The sequence below is a fragment of the Leptinotarsa decemlineata genome, unplaced genomic scaffold (genome assembly GCF_025532065.1).
Source record: "Leptinotarsa decemlineata unplaced genomic scaffold, Ldec_3_MD MMD2_tig00001719_RagTag_RagTag, whole genome shotgun sequence".
NCBI lineage: Eukaryota > Metazoa > Arthropoda > Insecta > Coleoptera > Chrysomelidae > Leptinotarsa > Leptinotarsa decemlineata.
In genome coordinates, this window is record NW_027412569.1 from 2,188,650 (window position 1) to 2,206,943 (window position 18,294).

Sequence of the window (18,294 nt, forward strand, 5' to 3'; positions counted from 1 at the left end):
CTCCAATTTTTTTCTAGTGGAAGGCTGCAGAAGTTTATTGAAGAGGGATCTTAGGAGGAATCTGTTTACTTTATTCACCAACTGGGCAGGAAAATATGGGATTCCTAACGTTAAAATGACATTGGAAGGAGATATGGCCAATAAAAAACATATAGAACTTCAACATGCATCGTTGCAAGCAATGAGTTCACTATTATGCTGCGGACTCTGTTTTGATTCCTTGACTGAAGAAAGTGCGTACTATTTATGGTTAGATGGGCTTTTGAATAGCACCGACGAAAAGGTAGAAAAATGCAGTTCATGACGTTTCAAAGACAAATAAAAGTTTTTTGAATTGTTTAAGGTTTACAGTTTGGCTCAAGAAACCGTAATTTTATTGTTGGAATCAAATCCTGATGTATCTCCTCTACTAGACTGGGTAGTTGATAAGTGCTACACAGGAACAGCTGTAGTTGCTGATAGTTGTTTTATGGCTTTGGCAACCATATTCAGTGCAAGGTATTTTTTCCTTATGAACTAACAGTTCATTCTGAATATTTATGAATGAAGGTTGGAATTTTTTAAAATTTGTTTTTTTCAGAGAGTATCCATGTGATCACTATACAGCCATCATCAATGTAACTTTGATGAACACAGGATGTCCAAGGCAAGTTGTTAGAGATACTGCTTTACAATTGCTTCAGTTACTCGACAAGAGGTTCTTTGGTTGTGTGGGCCCCTTGGCAGAAAACGATTTAGGTGAGTGCCTTTTTAGTAGTTTCAGATCAAAAAGAATATTCTCAACATTTTGTAACATTGGCCTCAAAGAGCAAAGCTTGTGTGTTTGGCCTGATATAAATAAGCCTATGGAATACCACTCAAATACTAAAAAGAGCCGTCAATTCTCCTAGGATACATCTATCTCTAAGCTATCAAACTACTCACCTTTCTACACCTTCTAGGTACTTGATGAACTAGTATCATTTTGCTAGAGATTGAAAAGTGAACGTATGTCAATATTAAAAGTATATGTTTTATGGGTTTACTGTAGAAATACGAATTACATATGTTTGTTTAATATGCAAAAACATCGTTTGAACCTTATTGAAATCGTTATAAATGAATGGCTTATTGTTTAAAGTTACCCCAAACATTTTATGTTGTTGTGAGAAAAATACAGAAAACTTTTTCAACCAAATTGTTTTCATAATCATTAAATCGTTATAATATTCATTGGTAAGAATGACTAAGGTCATTCTTGCCCCCCAAATATGAGCTGCAGTCCTCGTTTTTCTGGTTCCCTTTAAGTGGAAAAGACAACAAGAGGATTGTTCCGATTTCTTGGGGTTCTTGTTCCATGTAAAGCTTATTGTTAAATCATCTGAAAATGGAACTATTAATAGGTGATGATCAACTGTATTACCAAACATGCGCCAACATAACTATTATAATACAACGAGTATAGCTGAGGCACCAGTCAATCTAATAATAACACTGATGATCTTCAAACATGACTTAACTTCTAACGAAAGAACCAAACTCTTACAAAAGTTCAAAATAGATAAACACTTCAATCTAGCAGACCACTATTATAATCTTCATGCAGTCATTATCCACTGTGGTTCTGGCGTCGAGACTGGTCATTATTATGCATTGGTCAAAGACAAAACGGACTGGTTTAAGTTTGACGATAGTCATGCTAAATATTCTAGCGAAATCTTGAGTTTATTTTAGCCTCTGGAGATACCCTACATTTTATTCTATGAAAGGGAGGACTTTGGCAGATCCAGATCTTCAGATGATGCGGTGCTGCAGATTTTTCCGGGTTTTCCTGCAGCTGAAAAAGCAAATGCGCCACTGGAATTAATCAAGTCGCCCCGGAGCGCCAATTTATTTGTTGTTGTTTTTGTATAATTTCATGACTTTCATTACTTTCTTCTTTACTACTTCCAATATAGTGATGGATTCAGGTTAAATTTTACAATGTGGTAAGGAACTTATTGTAATTTTAGCTGGATTACAATTGTAATTAGTAAACAAATTATGTAAGTATATTTCAAAAACACAGGTAAGTAGAGTTATATTATTTTCTCATCATTTAATTTACATTTCCGTAAAAAAAATCAAACTTTTTTGACAATAAATAGTCAAATCGCCTCAGAGAGAACGATCATTGTGGTGCAACGAATTGTTTGTATATGCTATTCCAAAAATAAGGTGAATGTTCAAATTTCGCGGCTACGTCGATTCGATTAGCGATTTTTTATTTTCTTATGTTGACCCACTCGCTTCGAACATATGTTCACAGTTTCAGCTGATTAACATGTTTAGTTTGTAAGTGAGAGAAGTGTTATGCGTGTTCATAACTGGGTATATGGTTGTGACATCGATACCAAAGTCCAATCGTCCCAATGGAAGAGCCTAAGAGACCAAGACCGAAAAAAGAACGCCAAGTTCGATCGAATGTTAAGGTCTTGCACACGATTACCGTGGCTTAGTGCATCAAGAGTTCTTGCCAAATAGTCGTACGGTCAATAAGGATTATTATCTTGAAGTTATGCTGCCCTTGCGAGAAGTAATGTGGAAAAATGGTATTGTGGAAAAACAATTCATGACTTTTGGTTCAAGATAATGCACCTGCTCACTCGTCATGGCTTGTTCGTGATTTTTTGGCAAAATACAACACCTTAATCATGCATAAAGCACAGTATTCACCAGATTTGTCCCCTGCGACTTTTTCCTGTTACCAAGATTAAAGAGCCCCATGAAAGGACCACGTTTTGCGATGATTGAGGAGATAGAAACCGAATCGATGAGTAAGCTCAAGGACATACCAAAAAGTGCGTATCAGAACTGCTTCTTATTTTATATACTAATTTGTATTGGGAATTCATTATTCCCTTTCATATACAGAGAATGAAATCGATTGCGGAAAGTGATAGTTCCAAAAAACAATCTACTTTCCATTAGTTCGGACTTCCATTGTCTAATATGATATAAATTGATTTGAAATCCCTGAAAGAAACTATAAAAATTGAAAAAAATAGCTGAAAAATAACAATTATGTCGAGCAAAAAAAAACTGAAATTACAATGAAATAAAATACAAGCAACAATTAAGAATTGAACTACCTGTTAACAAGAAATGAAAATTTAAAATTATTAACAAGAAATGGAAAATTAATAATTAAAAGATTCTAAGCCAAGTTACTTCACGACGTTTCGGTCCACAACTGTGTTCGGGTGATGACTGGACTTATTTCTCCGAGATCTGACTATTTATAGGTCATTCGAGTGCTTTCACCTATCCCCTCTTTCCGCTCTCCGCTTCATTGGTTTTAGCGGGAGATGACCGTTTGGCGGGAGTTGGTCGTTTTCCGCTTGATTAGAGGTTTCCATATGTTACGTATCTCTACGCCAGCTTGGCTAAATGCGTTGTTGGACAACATATATGCGGCTTCTTTGAATTTTCTCCTAAACTAGTGTTTCTCCTTATGTATGATTTCAGCTTGAGACCACAAGGAGGAACACTGGTTTAGGAGAAAATTCAAAGAAGCCGCATATATGTCCAACAATGCATTTACCCAAGCTAGTGTAGAGATACGTAACATATGAAAATCTATAATCAAGCGTGTGGAACACGACCAACTCCCGCCAAACGGTCAGCTCCCGCTAAAACCGATGAAGCGTGGAGAGGGAAGAGGGGATAGGTGAAAGAACTATAAATAGTTGGATCTCGGAGGAATAAGTCCAGTTTAGTCAGGGAAGCTATGGATTATACTGTAGACGACCCCTCCCGATATAGAAGGCCCCGACACTCTGTCGAATGAGGCCCCTATATCTTCCGTTGAAAGAAAAACTTTTTCATTCAACTCACCCCAGCCAGGCAGGGGTACACCGTGAAGGGCGGTACTATAAAATTTATTTATTCATTTATCCTGAATATATACAGACAGAGTCCAATTACATATACACAGTACCTAAACTACACTAAACCTAACACATATATAGATAAAAAGATACAATTGACAATAAAATTATTATAAATGTAAAATCCCTATAATGAAATATATGAAATCATTGCAAATAGGTGTTAAAAAATATAGGAAATAGAAACGGGCTAGTGTGTAAATTCATAATATATATGTCATATCTGTAAAAATAAAAGAAACATGTAACATTAATTCATTCTTATTGAATAGAGAATAACAGAGATCTGAGATTGGTTGGGGTAATGTTTAAAATATCGATATCAGTGTTTTCAACTAATTTGTTTGTAGTTATCAAGGAGCAATCAACTGGAGAATTTACGTTGAAGGTATGAAATATGCAATCTCTTCGCCTCAGGCGGATATCTGGTATACTGAAATTGATGGAAGCGAGTACATCGGGAAGAAAAATGTTGTTTCGTAATAAATTGAATATGAATAATATTTGAAAATTTTCTCGACGTTTTTTAAGGGTGCTTGAATTAAAATCTTCCATTTGTTTTACATAGGATATCATAAAAGGTTATATTCCATATTTTTTTAGATACATTGACCTGAGATATCGTTTTTGTACCTTTTCCAGCATATCAGAATGCGTCAGCGTTTGGGGTGACCATATTACACACGCATATTCGAGTTTTGAACGAATGTAAGAATTAAAAAGTACTTTATAAGTCTTAAAGGTAAATTCATGACAAGTCCTGAGGATGAATCCAAGCCGTCTGAAACATTCCGCTTGCAGTCTTTCAATATGTTCATTGAAGTTGAAGTTTGAAGTAAACACTACACCTAGATCCTTGATTTCATTGACTCTCTCGATAGGAATATTATCAATGTTATAGAGTCTCTTGAAAGGGTTTCTTTTCCTGGTAAAAGTTATTATTCTACATTTGGATACATTCAAAGCCAGGTCATTATCCTTACAGAAAGCAGATATGGAGATAATGTCATTTTGTATGAAATCAGTATCTTCAAATGATTTGATGGATCTGTAAATTTTCAAGTCATCAGCGTATAACACAAATTTTGTATACCTAATATAATAAGATATATCGTTGACAAACATAACAAAGAGCAAAGGACCTAGTATTGAGCCCTGTGGTACACCCGAAGATGTTACGAAGGTATTTGATTTTCTATCGTTGAATTTCACAAAATTCTCGCGATTCGAAAGATACGACTTGAGTAAAGATGATAAGTTTTCTGAAGAAGAATATGCATGCAATTTCTTTATCAAGATATTGTGGTTGACCTTATCAAAGGCTTTTGCTAAGTCGGTATATACCGTGTCAACTTGAAATTCAATATTATTACCAATATAATCACTAATGAGGATTAAATTTGTTATAGTTGATTTTTTTGGTACAAAATCATGTTGTTCGTTAATTATGACTGGAGACACATGATGATATATCCGATTATATAAAACTTTTTCAAAGATTTTTGATGGCGATGGCAGAACTGTAATGGGCCTATAGTTACAAACTAAACTAGTGTTTCCTGATTTATGTATGGGTGTTATGCGACCAATTTTAAACTTGTCTAGGAATATCTTGTTTCTTATTGAGGCGTTGAATATTTTCTGTAGTGTTATTAAAAGACTGTCAGTATAGGCTTTAAAGAAATAAGCAGGAATACCATCAACACCTATAGCAGACCTAGGCTTCAATGTTTTAATGGCTTCGGCTATTTCAGACTGAGTAATATTTGAAATGTTCAAATGATCTAAGTCATAACTCTGGTAATGCAGATCAGTTGGTAGTGGGGCACTATCAGTGTAAACAGACTTGAAGTAATCAGCAAACGCATTAGCGATATCGACTTCATTATCAAAATACTGATTTTCATAAGAAAATCTGTAGGCAATATTAGAGTTTTGTCGCTTATTTTTTATGTGGTTCCAGAAATTATTCGGATTATTATTGATGTCTTCTTCAATATTTGATAGCTAGTTAGAGTAATTTTCTTTTATAGTCAATTTAACATCTTTTCTCAACTCTTGGTATCTAAGTAAATAAGAAGAATTTTTTTTCGATTTTTTGAAATATTTGCTTTTTAATTTTATTTTCTCAATCAAATCTCTTGTATACCAGACCGGATATTTGTTGTTATCGAGTTTTTTCTTGACATGTACGCATTGATCAAGAATGTCATATAGAATTTTATAAAACTGATCTACACACAGGTTAGGATTGTCTGCGGAAGTAATTTGAGACCAATCACAATTGCTCAATAATAGATATAACTTTATATAGTCTCCTATATAAAGGAGTGTCTGACAACACTCATGCCGCCATACCATCAACACCCACCATCAGTTATGACCCGTTTGTCCTTCTGGCAAACATCAGTTCAAAGGGTAAGGGAGCCAGGCTCCAACCTGTCTGAAATCAACACGACGTGCAGGCAATAAGTCCAGTCATCACCCGAAGACTATTGTGGATGCTAATAATCGAAACGTCGTGAAGTAACTTGGCTTGGAATCTTTTAATTTTACATTGCTTGTTAATAATTTTTAGTAATTTTTTTAATCTTTTTAATTTTTGTAGATTCTTTCAGGGATTTAAAATCAATTTATATCATATTAGACAATGGAAGTCCGATCTAATGAAATGCACCACGAAACATTGTTAACCACCTTCAAATAAACAATTTACTTTTACCTTACTTTATAGAAATTCAATAAATAAGTTGTCTTCCAGAGAAGAACAAGTGTTTAATGAATATTCAATAAGGGCGAGCCCTAGACTGCAAGTCGCGAAGCCTTAGATGTTACACACTCAAGTATTAATGTTGATAGATTAGTGTTAGTTCTCTCTGTGAAATCCTGCTAGGCTTTGGCCTCTTCAGGGGCTGTGTGAATTACAAAAAAATCTGTTATGTTTATCTTAATCTAGGTTAGTGGTTTTTGTTAGATTATTTCTGGGAGTATCCTTGTGCATTGCGGTTCTTGTTTCTTATGTGGCTTGAGGAGGTGTGGAAAAAATAAGTTCATACGCCAAGCAAAATACTTCTGGTAAAGAGATTTTATTCCCAGTCGGTTGGATCGTATGACAGAAATTTGTTGAAAATACGAGTAAGTTTCTAGAAAATAAAAACAGGAACATAAATAATGTTTCTTACTTCTTGACATATTACATACCTAGACCAGGCAGAAAAGTTCAAATTAATTCCTTTTTCCAATACCGCTAAGGTTCCAGAAACACTTGTTTGCAGTTACAATATGCGAAAACCACCACGAAGAATCCAGTTTCACATGGATTGTACAGTGCTAACTTTTCATCATGATACTTTTTTCAAATTACGAAATACATAAAATGTGTTTGAATTATATCAAAGAAGTTACTTACAGCGCCATCTAACCGCGAATAGATCAAGCAATAATATTGATAATTATGTCGATGCCGATCCCAGCATTTAAATGGGAATGAAATATGACATGAAAAAATAGGTTAACCAAAAGATGTAAACAAACATGGTACAGGCGGTATGAATGATGACAAACAAAAACATATTCATGTTAAGGTGCGTATTCACCAAAAAAGCGAGCACGAGCGAGCATTCGTGTATGTTTGCTCGTGTTCGCTCGTGTTTGCTCGACATATTGATGTTCGTCCACCCCAGAGCGAATATCTTCTAGTTCGAAGTACCACCTTCTTCTCGATCTTTTCTGAACGCGAACAAGCATACGTTCGCCCGCTCGCTAGCCCGTATTCACCAGAAGATTATTGATGCAGAATGCTCGTTCACTCTTGTTCGCTCGTGCTCGCTTTTTTGGTGAATACGCACCTTTAGGTAAATTACGAGCGGTAGGGAAGCTACGCTACAGGCTGGAGTTGTCCTTAGTGGAGTTGCTGAGAGTGTTCCGGATACAGTTGCTGGTGGTTCGTTGGTTCAGGTTCGGGTTCGGGTAGGCCTTGGGGGATGGGTTGAACAATTTCATTTTCGTCTTCTCTGGCAGTGGGCTGTCCTCTACCTGATCGCCAGCGGGATCTCGTCGAGGATCTTCCTCGCTGCAAAACTCGTGATTCTTTCGTGGTTACAACTCTATTTCGCATGAAAACGATAGAAATATTTTTGATGTTTTTCTGATTATTTTCAATAGTTTCAAATTGACATATTATTACGGCGTCACGAGGTAAACCAGTATACCTCCAACCTTGAAAACAATAACACACCTCTGAAGATGCTAGCCACTTATGCTGCCGATACGCGAAGAAAAAATTCTAACAAAAGACCAAAAGTTGACATTTCAATTACACAACCTTTTCAAAAACCCTTGGTGTGTTATTCCCTTCACATGTAATGACATATTATTCAATAATTGAATTCCAAATCTTGTTTTCATTGCATTTTAGTAATGTCTAAAGTCCTGACTCATATGTTTTGATTTTCAATATTTTACAGATTGACTTCTTCTTGGGAACATTGTGTATTCTTTTTGGCACCGCCTTCAGAGTTGAAGTTTTTCGTCTATGCTTGGATGATGATCGGGTCGATGTGGTTCTGCTATCTGAAATTAAAATATGTTCAGATCAAACGAGAATATGTCTTTGGTCGTAATATACAGAAATTTAATAGTCGAATCAAAAAAAATCGCATGTATTTTAATTATTTTTCAGCACAATAAATAGTGTTATAAATCATGCCCTGAAGAATATAACGCCGGCCGCCACTGGTAGCCATAAACCAATTGTGACGTAGCTAACAGCGCGTGAATGTACGATGTTCGCTGCCGCTTTAGATGTAGCGAGAATAATGCTACCGACTTCGATGGAATTCAGGCGAATTTTTTACCGCATTCGATTACGATATATAAACGTTAGCCACGAGCATATCGACACAGTCAGAGGAAGTTACAGTGCGGTACGCGAAGTGATCTAGTAAGGCGATAGACATTCGAATAATAGTTTAAGTGTTTGTTGTATTTTAAAGTGAAATGAAGTTGAGTTTGATTATTGTTCAGTGTAGTCAATTATTGCTCAACCCACGGGAAAAAACGTAACAATAGTAAATGGGCGTTCCATTTTTCGATACTTTTCTTTGGAATCAACAGGCTCCTTCATTCAGATTACAACTGATTTGATACGATAGTACTTTTATTTAAAATCGATACATCAACATCTACATAGAGGTAGGATAGTCACTAGTAGATAACTCTCAAGTAAACGCTTATTTTTACGAGCTCTGTGAGATTCGCGTTTTTGAGTAGAAAAACATCGCCTTTTGAATCCGTTTTTTTCGAGATCACGTTTATCTCGTATATAATAAACATCATTGTGAACTTAGTTATCCAAAACTCCCAAGCGTGAGGAGTGTTTAATTACAATCCTGCACCTCCCAAGGAAAAGGATTGTGAGGAGCTAATTAAAGCAATAAGAGATCTCAATTCAGTGGTCAATGCACTTCAGGAAGCTTTGAAGAAGCTGAAAGAAAATTTAGATATGGATGCTATTTTGAACGAAATAAATGATGGCAGCGACGAAAAAAAATATAATAATGTATAATGTCCAGCAGCAACACAATGAATCAGTCACCAACGAAGAAGGGTGTAAAAAGAAAGTAACGGAAATTATTCAAGCGATTCCCGCTCTGTTCATATCCAGTGTAAGAATCGAAAAGAATAATATAGTTCGAAAAGAATAATATAGTAAGAATCGAAAAGAATAATATAGTTTAAAAAACTAATAAACACGCTTTTCAAGAACATCGAACTAAAAAGTTAAAAATATTTTTTTCTTCAAATAAGCTTGCAACAATAACGAACAATTCAATGTTGCACAGAGCATTCTCACTGCCTTTGTCTGCAGACAATATAGCTAGGGAAGTTGATAAAATTACACAGATAGGTCATAATAATGGTTTCAACGCAGATACTATTCAGAAGTTAGTCAGGAAACAAAGCCGGAAATTCACTTACAGATTAATATATTCTCAGGTCAAACAACCAGAAATCAAGAAATGGGTAACGCTAACATATTTTGGAAAAACAACAGAAATAATCGCAGGTTTCTTCAGAAAAAACAATGTGGAAGTAGCATTCAGACCACATGCCAGGTTACCTCATTTCCTTTTCAATGCCAAAGATAAGGTCGACAAGTTGGAAAAATATGGATTTTATTAGCTTAAGTGCCCGGAGTGTAATAGTGTTTATGTGGGACAGTGCGGACGAAATTTCCAAAAACGGTATGCTGAACATGAAAGGTCCTTGTCCTTGGAAATTCACAAGCATACACATTGCGGGTGCAACCTGTTAAATGACCAAATCGATTCAATTTACTCTCCGGTTTTTAAATTGGCACATCCGCATTGCGAACTGTAAATTCAGGCACTCAGTCGAGTACCTGAATGGTGTATATTGGCGAATGTAATGAATCATTGTTAGTTTATTGTATAAGTTTGAGAATGTCCATATAGAACAAAACTGCAGTAACGTTAGTTACAAATAAAAGTGGTAAAAAACATTGAAATTTTCATTTCTCTTTTCATTAGTTCGATGTTCTTTTAAAGCGTGTTTTTTTTTAGTTTTTTAAACTATAATTATTTTTCATTTTTAGTTTCTTATGCTATAAAAGCGTGTTTTTTAGTCTTTCTAAACTATAGGCAAATGAAATCAGTTAAACCTTGATTAATTTTGCAGAATGCTAAAAAATGTTCTCGAACCTCTACAGTTTTAGAAAAATCATCAACAAAAACTAATCTAACAACAATTGTGATTTGTTCTTGATGAATAATGTAAGGTGTTCAATCAAGGATAATTGAAAAATATTTGCACATTTTTAAGGATTCAATTATATTTTTTTAACTTTTTCTCCTACTAAGGTGATTATTTCATTTTGGATTTTATCGCCCAAATAATGTGGCATTTTTGCCATCTTTTTAAATCCTGCCGTTATGGTCAGTCATTACACTATCAAATTTTGCAATTGTCTCAATTAATTTCATAAAATTGCCATTACCTTTTTCGTATAGTTTTTGACTGTTATTTTTGGCCAGCCAAAAATTGAATCACAAAAATAATTCTTTCTAAAACAGATGTCCACCTTTTCTTTTTGAAATAAATTCTGATTCATTTAATCGACAGTTGAACCTTTTTCAATTGATATTTTTAATTCAACCCATTTCTTAACACTTTCGAAATGCCTCTTACTAGTTTCGTGTCTCTCTAAAGCCCGAGACAAGTGTTGCCAGTCTCTAAAATCATTATTATCGCTAAAACTAACACATGGATCAATAAGTCCCGAGACTAACAATGAAAACAACATTTTTTTTACAAAATTTTTTTTATTCATCAACATAATCTCCTTTTAGGGTGATACAATGGTTCCAACGCTTTTCCAATTTTTCAATACCATGTTTATAAAAAAATGTATCTTTCGCTTCAAAATAAGTTTCAGTTTCAGCGATGACCTCCTCATTTGATCCAAATCTTTTTCCCTGGAGCATTTTTTTAAGATCAGCAAAGAGCCAGTAGTCACTGGGGGCTAAATCTGGTGAGTATGGGGGGTGGGGAAGCAGATCAAAGCCCAATTCGTTTAATTTTGCCATTGTTTTCATCGACCTGTGGCAAGGTGCATTGTCTTGGTGAAAAAGGATTTTTTTTCTCTGCATGTGCGGTCGTTTTTTTGCGATTTCCTCCTTCAAACGTACCAGTAAGTCAATATAAAAATCACTGTTGATCGATTTACCTTTTTCGAGGTAGTCAATGAAAATCACGCCATGCGCATCCCAAAAAACTGACGCCATCACTTTGCCAGCTGACTGCTGCGTTTTCGGACGTTTCGGACGGCTTTCGCCAGCTGTGCGCCACTCAGATGACTGCCGCTTTGACTCTGGAGTGTAGTGATGTATCCATGTTTCGTCCATGGTCACGTAACGACGCAAGAAATCTTTTTTGTTGCGAGTAAATAGCGATAAACAGCTTTCTGAATCATCGACTAGTTGCTGTTTTTGTTCCATCGAAAGCAATCGCGGCACCCACTTAGAAAAAACCTTTTTCATGCTCAATTTTTCATGAAGGATAGTAAATACACTTCCATATGATATCTGTGTCATCTCAGCAATCTCACGGAGCTTCACTTTACGATCTTTCATTACAATTTTTGTCACTTCACTCACATTTTCCGGTGTAACAGCTTCCACAGGTCTACCCGAGCGTTCTGCGTCATTTGTGTCGGTACGACCACGTTTAAACTCGGCAAACCACCGACAAATCGTTGCTTTTGATGGACAAGAGTCCGGGTAACATTTTTCAATCCATTCTTTCGCTTGCACGGTGTTTTTACCCATCAAAAAATAATGTTTTATCAGAACACGAAACTCGGTTTTTTCCATTTTTTAAACAAACTACAAAACGACTTTACTCTAACCTCGATAACTCAGCTGTTTCTGGTCCGATCGACTTAAAATTTCGACACGTTTCAAGCAAAGGTTAGTACTCTAGAAAGACGTGGTTACTGGTTTACTAAGAGCGCCATCTCTGGGTTAGTCTCGGGACTTATTGATCCATGTAGTATTAGAAGAAACTTCAAATAATTTTCAGGAAAAGCAGTATACTGAATCTTTAGATTTTGAGTAAATAAGCCAGTTTCTAGGTACTTTTTCATTGTTGATTAACTTTTTTACGAAGTAAGTAGAGCTAAAAGATCTGTTTAAATTATTCACAGGATAAATAATATTTTTTAATTGTACTGGACCTATGTCTAAAATTACTAGTCGAACAGTATCTGTCAATACTTCTGGCCAATATGCTGGATCTTTAAATTGCTCTCCACTTACATCAATATCTGCGGTTTCGGTTTGCGTATTATTTGATGAGGGAGTATTCGTTGTATCCTGGCCCAGTGTAATGTTTTCGGCGGCCGATTTGTTTTGATCCTGTTCTTCTGAATCGTTTTCACTTAATTCAAAAGGTTGAACATCTAGGGCTTGGCTTGTTGAAGGTTGAGGTTGCGTACTTGTCGTGACGGTCATGGATACAAAAAACTTTTTTAGTGAGCCAGCTAATCGCTTGTGGTCTTCCTCTTTTTCTATCCTTCTTTTTCGATATTGTGAACCAGAAAGTGTCTTTCTTCCATTAATATCATCTGCCATCTAAATCTAAATCAGTAAATAATAGTTTATAATTTGAACAAAAATAAAGACCGGAAATTTTTTTATGCTAAAAAAATTGAATCATGAGATAAAAAGTGCAAAATACTACTTTAACTTTATATAATCTATGTAGGTCATAAAAAGCTATTTGGAATAAACTTACCATTCACAATACAGTGATAACAGTAATAATACAATGTATAACGGAAATAAAACTGAAATAAATTTTAAAAAATCACACTAATAGGCAACTTGTCATTAAATTCGCAACTATCTTTCGCTAAAACTTACTCGCATGAAAGAAAACACGAAACATGTGTAGACGTATAGATTTCGGCCCGAAATATTAATTCCCTCATAGTTTCGGAAATCCCCGAAAACATTGGGGAATTCTCTATACGACGCCGCCGTTGCATGTAGCATCGGTATAATAGCATCGGTCAGACCAGCTACACACAATTTTGGTACTAATGTTTTTATCATACTAATGTATATTATACATCACAGGGAAAGGTGCTATCTTCTTAATAGCAACTATTTGGTCAGTTATGTTATTTTTTTGCACTTTGCTTGCGTGGCGTTTTGATTTAATTTTTTTTTTTATATTAATATTTTTATATTTTTGGGTAAATTTTGCCGCCCCAAGCGAGCGCCGTCCGGGTGCCACGCACCCCTTGCACCCCGGCACGGCTTGGCCCTGGTGACGGATTTATGGCAGAAGTCCTTCCCCGGCAGTTCTGCTTTACGGTACATTTTCGATTGATCCCTCTGTAGGTATATTTCTCTTTATTCGAATTCTGATTTCACTTCGCTAATGTAAATTTATTTGCCCACCAAGCGAAGCATAGCAAACTGCAAATATCGAAATTCTACATGTAAACTTTGGACGGATTTCCCGATAGTGAACTTGTAACGCCTATAAAGCTTTTCTGGATACGGCAAAGTGCAAATATCGCTATATCGGGTTTTAATTAAAATTTTGATATGAAATTTCGAACGCGTGAACTGTTCTCAATTTATGGCGAAAGCGATTTGAGAAGAATTAATTCCTTATGAAGTAATTATCAACTCCGAAAGCTTTTCCGATTATAATGGTTATCGTCTTTCTCTTAGTTTTATCGTCCTGGCCCAGTCAATATAGATTTCATTTGCCGCTAATTGTATGGCAACATGAACATTTGTTTGAAGGTGATTGACAATGTTTCGTGATGAATTTCACTAGTTCGGACTTCCATTGTCTACTATATAAAATGATTTGAAATCCCTGAAACAAGTAAAAAAGAATAATTAAAAAAGAATAGTTGAAAATAACAATTATATTAAGCAACAATAAACCTGAAATGAAATGATAGTGAAGTAACCTACAAGTAAAAATATAATAATTGAATAAATAAAAATTAAAGGAATGCAAAAAGAAAATAATAAAAAATAAAAAAGTGTAGAGATTCCAAGTCACGTTAGTTCACGACGTTTCGATTGTTGGTATCTACAATCGTCTTCGGGTGATGACTGGACTGATTCCTCCGAGAGATGACTATTTTATAGGTCGTTGAAATACTTTCACTTTCTCTACTTTCTATTTTCAGCTTCACTGATTCCGTGAGAGATGACCGATTTGGCGGGAGTTGGTCATTTTCCGTTTGATGATGGGTTTCCATATGTTTCGTATATCTACGCTGGCCTGGCTGAATACGTTGTTGAACAACATGTATGCGGCTTCCTTAAATTTTCTCCTGAACCAATGTTCCTCTCTGTGCAAGATCTCAGCTTGGGACCACTCGATGTTGTGTTGATGGGTCCAAACATGGTCTGCTATTCCTGATTTGCTGGTTTCTCCTCGCTGTGTGTGCTTCTTGTGCTCGGCAATGCGAACATTCAATGGCCTCTTAGTTTCACCAATATAGGATTTTCCGCACTCACAGGGTATCCGGTAAATGCAATTCTTGGAATCGCAGTCCGCGTTTGGGGGCCTGGTTTTCGTGAGGCTGCTACGGATAGTGTTACCGGATCTGTTTATTCAATTATTTATTCAATTATTATATTTTTACTTGTAGGTTACTTCACTATCATTTCATTTCAGGTTTATTGTTGCTTAATATAATTGTTATTTTCAACTATTCTTTTTTAATTATTTTTTTTTACTTGTTTCAGGGATTTCAAATCATTTTATATAGTAGACAATGGAAGTCCGAACTAGTGAAATTCAACATGAACATTTTCGAACATACACATGAAAGTGTACTTCATAACATATTAAAAAGGTATCACAAACATATTTGTGGAGAATGAAATGAGTCAACAATTTTTTTAATATTCATTTTTGAACATCAATACATAGTAGGTAGTGTCCGACCGAAACTGATTTTTACGACCGAAACCGAATTTCGGCAACGGTCTCAGTTTCGGCCGAAACCAAAACTTCCTTACAAGGATTATGATTTGAGGGAAAAAGAAACATAACAACCCCGTATTCAAGAAAAAATATTAATTGCACCTTAAAAATACTTAAAATAGGTGAAGTGTTTATTTGAGTAGGTGTAGATTCTTCTTTTGAATATTATTAATGGTTTTTCAAAAACATTGAACATAAAATTTAAGTTGTTACCTATAGGTGCCTATAGTCTGGTTCACTTGTACTCGATTTAGCTCTTTTTGGTGACATTTTTCAGCCCTGTCCAAAAATTACGACCAAAGTGTCATTCGATTCGTATTTTTGCCTAGAAAGTTTAAGGAGAGGTCCGAAAACGCGCCGATAAAAATTACAAAAGTTATAAACAATTAGGTAAAAAAATGGGGCTTTAGTTTTTTCTTAATATCTCGGAAAATTTTCAAAATTTTGGAAATTTGAAAAAAGATTTGAAAAGATCAATGAGTTTGCGTAAAAAAAGTCACGATTCCTGAAACTGTATCTCGATTATTTATAATTTTTACAGAGCTCTGAAAATAGAGCCAAAAGCGGGTAGTCTGGCTTTCGCGCGCCTTTTGTCACTCTGACATGAAAACAAATAAAAATTTTAAACATATTAAATGTAAATATTAAGGAATGAAAAAATTCATGTAATGCTGGGATACATCAATAAACAATAATCCGCAGTCAAAAAATTTTTATCCCAATTTTAACGTTAATTATAAATTTGTTGATTAATAACTTTTTCTGAATTGAAAGTTAATATAAAAATCCCTATAATTATTAAACTGAAACCCTGACATTTTTTTCCTTTGGTGAAGTTATCCTTAATAAGCAAAAAAATAAATTACCGTTGCCAAAATAAAAAAATTGTTATTTTCTATTTTTTTATTGACAATTGAAAATTATAATTTCATAAAAAATACATTACACTTTTTTTTTTAATTTTTCATTGTTTCATTGTCTCATGGCTAAAAACTAATTAATAATTTTTTTAAAAACTTTTTACAGCTATTGTTAATAAATTTATTATAAACAAATACATTGTTTATAAGCAATTCGAAATTTTTTTTTGCATTATTACATCTACCCCGACGAAGACGCCATCTGTGAGATCAATAAAAGACTCAATCTTCGAATATCAAAGGTAAACGAGGCTCCACAAGGCGGTCAGTTCCAAAGCTAAGCTTCAACATCGATCGCCAACAGTTCAACGCTTCAGCTTTGTAAATAGCGCTGCCTGGTGTTGGAAGTTCTTCTACTCATATCGTGTCAAAGTTGAAACTATATACATTTATGAACATCTGCGGGGGATGTACGAGAGTGGCTCCAGAAGTACCCGGCCTGATCTAGAGATGGCGGTAGTTGTTTGAAAAATATCACTGTATTAGAAAATACAAAATCTATTAAGCATATGTTTCAAGTTTGAAGACGCTGCGTTGTTCAGTATTTGTATGGCAGCCATCAATAGCGAACTTTTTGTGTGAATTTGTACAGATGGTGAAAATTGGTTATCGTTATGTGGGACGATACTTTTATTTGAAAGGCTTCAGCCGAACCAACATACAAGCTGAACTGGATTCTACTCTGAGTGATCGTCGACTGATCGTGGACTGAAAGTGCGCGAGCTAGCAGACTTAGTAGGCATTTCAAAAAGTGCGGTACCTATATCGTATATTATCTGAAAATTTGGACATGAGAAAGCTGTGTGCAAGATGGGTGCAGCGTTTGCTCACACTCGAGCTAATGCAGTGTCGTGAATATGTTTCAATTGAGTGTTCAGTAGAGTTTCACAACAACGCAGAATAATTCCGAGACAAAAGAACATTTAAAACAGTGGACCCAAAAAAGAGAACCGGCTCCAAAGAAGGCGAATACCGTTTCATCTGCAGGCAAGATCATGGCATCGGTTTTTTGGGATGCACGTGGAATAATTTTCATTGACTATCTTAAAAAAGGCAAAACTATCAACGACGAGTATTATGTGAACTTATTGCGACGTTTGAGTGTAGAAATCAAGCAAAAACAGCCGTACTTGGTTAAGAGAAAAGTATTGTTTCATCAAGACAACGCACCAATTCACAAATCCATCATCGCATTGACCAAAATTAACGAATTAAAGTTGGAATTGCTATCTTATGCACGCTATTCGACAGATTTAGTCCCCTCGGATTATTTTCTAGTCTCAAACTTGAAAAAATGGCCAGTGGTCAAAGATTTTTCAACGATGAACAAGTAATGTCGGCAGTTAATGGCTATTTTGGGGTGTAAGACAATTCTTATTATAAAAACGGCATCGAATTTATTGAACGTCGCTGGAAAAAGTGAATAAATTTGCAAGGAGATTATGTTGAAAAATAAATACATTTTTTTGTTTTCTTTGTTGGGCGGGGTACTTCTGGAACCGCCCTCGTAGTTTGGAAATGTAAAATGTGTGTTCAAAATGTGTTTTTTATTAAATCGTGTCATTTATACGTGAAGGCTACCAAAAGCTATCGACTCTGGCTGTTTCCTGGAGCCAAGCTAGCCATCGAAACAGCATTCTCCTCCTTGAATACCTGTTTTGTCTGGTCATGTGCAAGATTGCTATTAATAAATACATTATGTTTTCATAAAATAATTGTTCAGAGGTGTTCAATAATTTTGAAATCATCAAACTTTACTAGCATACATGTCTTGGTTTCTGTGGTGGGTTGACACCTACCTGATAGTATTAGTGTTTCCAGTCCACTATTCCTGCTATCACAAAAAATATCCACGATCGCTCTCCTAAAATTTTGGCCGCTGATGCAGTACAGGTAGAAATTTATACCAAAACTCGTATAGA

The 18,294-nt window shown here is 35.2% G+C and overlaps 1 protein-coding gene across 1 annotated transcript in view; it reads left to right on the plus strand.

Annotated features, from left to right (window-relative positions):
• LOC111501877 (microtubule binding protein furry) overlaps nt 1-18,294 on the plus strand; it is a 116,388-nt gene that overhangs the window by 31,868 nt on the left and 66,226 nt on the right. Inside the window, 3 exon segments of the mRNA XM_074176297.1 lie at nt 18-283; nt 344-498; nt 581-738. Coding sequence (XP_074032398.1) covers nt 18-283; nt 344-498; nt 581-738 — 579 coding nt within the window.